Source organism: Nipponia nippon, unplaced genomic scaffold (genome assembly GCF_047370975.1).
Source record: "Nipponia nippon isolate SJK-2023a ecotype South Korea unplaced genomic scaffold, ASM4737097v1 scaffold_1, whole genome shotgun sequence".
In the NCBI taxonomy this organism is placed as follows: domain Eukaryota; kingdom Metazoa; phylum Chordata; class Aves; order Pelecaniformes; family Threskiornithidae; genus Nipponia; species Nipponia nippon.
This window is the reverse complement of record NW_028262290.1, coordinates 119,226,464-119,233,105: the sequence shown is the minus strand read 5'-3', so window position 1 is coordinate 119,233,105 and position 6,642 is coordinate 119,226,464. Positions and strand designations below refer to the sequence as shown.

The window sequence follows — 6,642 nt, the reverse complement described above, 5'->3', positions numbered from 1 at the left end:
ACTGCGCAGGCGCGGGGCGGGGCCGAGAGGGCGGGGGCGGAGCCGAGAGGGGGCGGGGCGGGGAGAGCGCGATGTGGGCGGGGAAAGGGCGGGAGGGGCGGGACCACGTCGGCGGGCGGCCGCGCGTGCGCTCTCTCGGCCTGCCCGTTGGGGGCGCTGCGGAGCGGGGGCGGGAGTGCGCTGAGGGGGCGCGGGCCCCGCCGCTGCCGCGTCGGCAGCGGGGGCGTCTCGTTTCCACCGCAGTTTCAATCCGTATTGTCTTTCCAAAGGAAATAAGGTAGGGAATGTATTTCCGTTCTTGTAACTTCCAAGCAGTCGACGGCAATGTCAGACGCTCTCCTTCCAGAGCCGATGGCCGGAATCCGGACAACACGAGCGCTCGCAAGACTTGCGCGTGGCCTAAAGCAAGCCTCACTTCTCCCGTATCACACTGTGGCACCTGCCTGCGTCATTAAAAGGTGACCGCGCCCGCCCGTCTAATGGCCCTCCGTTCTTCGTGGCCGTGAGTGTTTTCTAAGGCTTGCTGCTGGTTGCATGATCGTGATGCTGCCCGTAGCGGCGGTAGTCATTTTGAGAGAAGATCCTTTTGGGAAAAGAAGCGTTCCCGAAAGAGGGAAGCACCAGCAGCATTGCCCGGGTAGCGTGAAACCTTGCGGCGTGGCCGCGCGGTGGCACCGTCATCTCTAGGAACTGAAGGGAAGCGCGTGCCCAGGTCTGCGGACGTTGTCGGATGCTCGCCCTTCGGTCGCCAGGGCAGATCCTAAACACGCTAAAAATTCTTTTGTGTGCTTCATTTATTTTAAAAACACTTAATCTTCTAGGGTCAGGGCGAATGGTGTCAGATAGTGCTTTTCCCATCTATAAAAATAAACAAAACGAAAGGTAATGACAACCAAAATAGCATATTTATTATTAGATTAGTCATGACAAGCAGTTAAGAACACTGGCGTTGTCTTGGTGGTCCTGTGTTATTTGATGGTGCTGGTTCTTAGTCCACTTCTAAAACCCTGAATTTGTCCTGCCTGCTCTTTCAGCATCATAGCAACCTGTTATGAAAGGGAATTTATCTTCCTTTTTCATTTTTCTGGGCTATTCTAAAAAAAAAAAAAATGCGCGGAGGGGGAAAGGATCAAGAAGTCTAACTCACAAAAATTAACCAACTTTAATGGATTGTGTAATACAAAATATTATTACAGGCAGAGTCCTTGATTGAATGCACCAGCAGTGCTACCAAATACCGCGATTTCTGTTATCTCCTTGAATGTGGATTGCATTTCACTACAATAGCTGAAATCTGGCTTGTTCTCATTTGCTGAAGTGTCGTCCCTTCTAGTTGAAGCGATAGAAACTCTTGATAAGCTGCTGATCCACAGGGCCACCAATCTCTAAGTTCCACCTCCTCCCTTCGGAAGCTGCTTGTCGCTTGGAAAAATCCATGCTGTAGAAGAGAACACTGCAAAGGATTGGGGCTGCTTTTTTATTTTCCTCTCAGAAAGCTTGTCAGTGTCCTTGTGCACATTTGGTTGTTGTACTTTGCTCCTGCAGGGCTGGTCAAGATACATACCCTGCCTGGCATCAAAGCCCTCCAGAGAAAGTAACTTCTTAAAGGCAAGGTGTCTTAGGGGCCAAATGAAAGTTCTTGTCAAGAGCAGAATAAAATCTAAAAATATTTTCATAAAGGTATCCTAGAAAGAAAAAAAAAAAAAAAGCCAGCCTATCTAGAAGTTACTGCACATAGCTTCCTATGTCTTTAAAAAATAAATGCATATATTTGTCATTTTATGCTGAAATTAACCAATTTCTGCTGATACTGATATAGTTGCCAGTTTTAAAAGCATATACAAAGTCCAGAAAGTAACTGATGCACAGGGTCTTAAAAAAGAGCATGCAGCTGGAAATCTTGTAAATTAGAGGATTTAATATACTTTTGTGATACTTCCCCTGTGGATTTAGTCCAAAAGTGGTGCTTAATATGACAAAACTGAATAACTTAAAACAAGTGGTTTGATAAGCAAAGATTTCCCTATTTCACTTCCTGCTTTCACAAGCACTTGGCAATGTAAAAATCTCTTTGGGGCTGTTTGAAACATTTGCTTCTTTGAAAATATTATTTAAAAGGCTATCTAGAGGAGTTAGGAAACAGAAATTGCCCTGCTGGATAAGAACAGCAATCAAAATACTCACTTTTAATTTTCTGTCTCCAGAGTTGTCCAAAACCATATGTCTTAGGGGAAATATAAGAAATGCTAGAAAGGACAACTTGGCCTAAGTCAATTAACAGCGTGATTATGGTATGATCTTAAGCATGTGAGTATCCCCATATTTATTTCATCTTTTCTGTGTGTTCAAGTGCTTTGCAGGATCTGAGCCTTAAGAGGAAGCCCAGTCATATTTGACTTACTAATTATGGAAGCTTTTGCTCTCTCTGTAAAACTCCTAAATGGCAGAAAAAAACATTTTCATAGCCACTAAATGATGCCTGCTTCTAAAACAAAAAAGAGGTGGTCTATGCCCTTGACTCTGTCAAACAGTGAATATTATTACTTATTCATATGTTTTGATAACTTAAATGTCTATAGCATATGCTTATCTCTAAAACCATCTGGGTCAACCCTGTTCAGAAATCATTTTCACACCTCTAATGCTGTTGTGGTTTTGCAGCCATTACAACTGCATTCATTTCATATTTTGAAGTTTTTCTCTTATGTAGGCTAGAAAAATGGCAAGCAAAATCACTGCACTAAAAAGCTAAAACCCTGTTGACTTGTTGTCCGCATTTGATCTAACCTGGTTAAAGCTTCAAGTGCAATACTTTGTTTTTAAAATATTGTAAACGCATTGATTTTCTGATCAGTGATAGGTCATTATGTTAGTTTTTTAGTACAAATAGCGTATAAAACTGCAGTTCATTAAAATAGAGCCTTCTGAAATATCAAACTCTCGAGTCACTTATTTATCAATACCTAGTAGTTAAAACTATTATGAGAAAGATCCAAGAAGCTGGTACTCAACCATACGCAAAGGAAAATACACCTTGAAATATCAGAGTCTCTTCTAAATGTATAAAATTTTCCCATACCACTTGTAAAGATTCTGTATCACAGACCTCAGTAATTTAGCATTATTTACAGCGATACACAACCAGGCTAGTAAAAGATGTGGCTGAGACTGAGTTTAAATGAGTGAGATAGCTTCTGTAAGGTACAGTCAAGAGATGTTTCCAAGGAACCAGTGTCAATTTCTAACCTCTAGTTCACTTCAAAAAATCAGTTTACGAGCCTGCTAGCCTTCAGCCTTTGTGTGGTTTTGAGCCCTATAGTACAAAACTATGCTTTTACATTCACAAAAAAAGAGGACACTTTTTTTCCCTACATTAGCATATCTAGGTAGCTAATTTGATATATCCTTTTCATTTATGTACAAATACCCAATGTATGAGCAATACAAGCTTTGGTAAGCTTTTGCAGCTGCCTTACAGCCAATATCCAGGACAGATTCTGCAGGCTTTCATCACCGACTTGATTTCACAAAAGTCAATTCCACTTTTTTGCTAGACACAGCTTACAATGCAGCAGAAAGTTCTTGTTCTCCAGTAGATTGTGTGTAGGTGGAGCTAGCCCGTTCAGCTGTGTCAACATAGAAAACGGGACAGTATTTAGAGAAGTGGAATGCAATCTGCTTTCGGAAAAAGCTATGAAGATACTTCCTAAATTTTTCTCCAGCGAACGCATAGATCACAGGATTGATACAACAGTGGATCATTGAGATTGTTTCTGTCACTTGGGTTGCTTTGTGCAATTGACCGCTGCCTTCACAAGTAGTGATGGAAAATGAACCTTGAAAATCACGCAAGAGAATGCAAATGTTATATGGTGCCCAGAAAAAAAAGTAGACAATCATGATGATAAAAATAAGCCTGACTGCTTTATGTTTCTTCTCATTCCTACATTGCAGTAATGTCTTTATAATTTGTGTGTAGCTGCAGATCATAATTAACATTGGAATAACGAGTCCCAGGATGTTCATTTTTAAGGTCAGGAATTGCTTCCATGCATTTCTCTGCTCCGATGGATAATGAGCACTGCAAGTGTAACGTGAGTTTTCCTTCTGAGTTTTGTGAAATACTATCCCAGGAACAGAAGCCAAAATAGCAACAGCCCAAGTGAAAGCGCTGGTGAGGATGCCGTAGGTAACTGTCCTAGCTTTTAAAGCAAACACTGCATGCACTATGGCCAGATACCTGTCTAGGGTCAACAGGATTATGAAAAAGATCCCACTGTAGAAGCCAAGGAGGTAGACACCTGAGAGAATTCTACACAGTGCCTCCCCAAAAATCCAGTCGTGAACAGCGTAATAAGCCCAAAAAGGGAGAGAAAATATAAACAGCAAATCAGAAATTGCCAAATTGAGCAGGTAGATGTCAGTCATACTCCTCAATCTCTTGTATTTTACCAGGATAAGGACAACGAGCATGTTGCCTGTGAGGCCAAATATCACCACCAAAGAATAAAGTGGTGGCAAAAGTTTTGCTGCAAAGTGCTTTTCCTCAGTTCCCATGCATGGCGCTGAATCGCTGTAGTCGAATTCTGTTGTCAGTGCCAAGTCGGCCAAGTCCATGGTGTAGTTTTCCATGGCGTGTTGGTCTGGAAAGGAAGGAAAGGATGTTAAACTAGAGGAAAGTCGAAGCTCAGCAGTGAGGGGAATGAAACACGCTGATGTCCTCATCTGGAATGCTTTTTGCTGTTAAGCACACAGGCGTTGCTGCGGCAAGGTGCGGAAGAGAATGACATTGCAGTGCTCCCAGGAAACCCATCTATATACCTGTGAAGTCACCTGCGAAGGCGCTGTGACATGGGTCAAACAAACTGACTCCTGCTTGTTCAGGTTGTTCGTGACTTCCTGGGAGCCTTAATGCCTGTGGGAATCAGGGCACTGGAGGTGTGGAAATCCCCTTTGCACAGCACTAAACTTACCCACCTGGTGGTCCTGCTGTCCTGGGTGTTGCAGAGCAGCCAGCCGGCAGCGTTGGTCTGGGTTAAAATGGCAAACGTTGTGTCCTTTACAGAGTCTGGGTCAGGCATAGGCCTTGGAAGCGTGCTGGTTTTAGGTGGCTCTGGAGTGAAACCGGTGCACAGTCCTGTAGAAACAACAGATAGGCAAACATCTTGGCAAAATGACATGAAAGGTGACAGTTGCTATCAGTGTGGCCTGTAAGACCTGTGATATCCTTGAAGTGTCTATTTGTGTCTCCCTAGACAAAACTGCTCAGGTGAAAGCACAGATCACTCAAAATGCTAATGTCCTTATCTTAACTTGTGTCAAAGTGGTTAACTTAGCTAAACCTAAGCTGAGGTCTTGGGGAAGGGACTAGTTGCTCGGTCTTTGACTGCTTTCCTGTGACCTTAAAAATGAGGATCTGAGTCTCTCCTGAGCTGCCAGCTCCTGATGGAGATTCTTACGCTGCACACTGCAGATGTGAATCTGCCCAAAAGGAGGAAGCTTTATTGGAGCAAAATCTGCACCTTGTAAACAAAGAGGTGTTGCTTTTGCAAACCTTTTTCTTGCCCCTCCACCAAGTTCTTCCTGAGTCTGGCTGTCAGCTCTGCTCCTAACAATATCAAGAATGACAGCATCCATGTTCAGACATTACTTTGGCATGTTGAGTATGGCATGAAGTTTTCTTCTGGAGAATGAGGAATAAGACAAAATTGGCAAGTTTTAACAGGTTGGGTCTCAGCTTTGGCTAGATACAATTTCTTGGGGAGAAAATAAGTGCTGTCAAACTCCTCAAAGACCAGCTTTCAGGAAGCTCTGGCAATCTCTGTGAAACGGTTTTTTTCCACTGCCGTACTAACTACATAGTTATTACGCTACTGAGATAATGGTTTTGTTGGTAAAGGAAGTGGCTGTGGCTCAGGTGTATTGACAGTAAATAAGTTGATTTTAAAGTATCTAAGGGTTTATATTTCTTAAGTACTTTCAGCAACTCTTTTAGAAAAAAAAGCACCTTTATAAAACAGTCTTTGGTCCAAAACATTAACTTCTTTATTTCCAAACATGACAAGACTTGGGCACTGTGCAAATATTTAATATTCCCTTCAGCTAGATCTGCTAGATCTATGTTGCATGCCCTGATAGTACAAGTCCCTGGTACTGCCTATAGCTAAATATCCCCATTTCCGATGTGTCAGTCAGTCATGCTGTATACTGGGATTATGGGATGAGGGACTGGCTGCAACACAGCACCAGACCCAGCACATCCTGCTTGATCATTTTGTACCTGCATGATGCTCACGCATAAACATGGGTATGAAAAACACCTGGGTCATAAACCCAGAGCGGGATTTTATGAATATGTGGTTGATAGGATTAATGCAAATATTACTGCAAAATGCTGCCTCGATATTATTGCAGTAATTCTTTTCAAATTAAAATTTTCAAATTAAAAAGACAGCCCCTTCTTCCTGCTAACTGCTGTGTCAATGCCTTCCCTTGTTTTCCTGATGACCACATCTTCCCTGCGTCTTATCTTCTTCCTTTCAACCTTTTTTGCATGCTTAAATTGTGGTCTTCCCTCTGAGCGGTTCCTTCCGCTAACTGAGCCCCATTTCTCTAGCCTAGCTTTTGCTTCAGAAGCCTCTC

At 42.9% G+C, this 6,642-nt stretch overlaps 1 protein-coding gene and 1 long non-coding RNA gene across 5 annotated transcripts in view; one reads left to right on the top strand and one right to left on the bottom strand.

Moving 5' to 3' along the window:
* The first annotated feature begins 173 nt into the window (after positions 1-173).
* LOC148057586 (uncharacterized) overlaps positions 174-6,642 on the top strand; it is a 35,505-nt gene continuing 29,036 nt past the window's right edge. For all 3 annotated transcript variants that reach the window (XR_015707341.1, XR_015707340.1, XR_015707336.1), the window contains exon 1: positions 174-458. This is a non-coding gene — a long non-coding RNA (uncharacterized LOC148057586). The remainder of the gene's footprint in view (positions 459-6,642) is intronic.
* LOC104012124 (C-C chemokine receptor type 5) lies at positions 909-5,118 on the bottom strand. 2 transcript variants are annotated; one of them, XM_087769489.1, is made up of 2 exons: positions 4,974-5,107; positions 909-4,643 (listed from the first exon to the last, which is right to left on the bottom strand). In XM_087769489.1, the coding sequence occupies exon 2, from the start codon at positions 4,630-4,632 to the stop codon at positions 3,562-3,564; it is 1,071 nt and encodes a 356-aa protein (XP_087625615.1). In that variant the 5' UTR covers positions 4,633-4,643; positions 4,974-5,107; the 3' UTR covers positions 909-3,561. The 2 variants fall into 2 exon arrangements, with proteins under 2 accessions (XP_087625615.1, XP_087625606.1); XM_087769480.1 differs by having other exon boundaries at positions 910-4,643; positions 4,978-5,118.

Excerpts from the sequence above, each read along its gene's own strand:
- LOC104012124 (XM_087769480.1), bottom strand. The coding sequence starts at position 4,632 with ATGGAAAACTACACCATGGACTTGGCCGACTTGGCACTGACAACAGAA.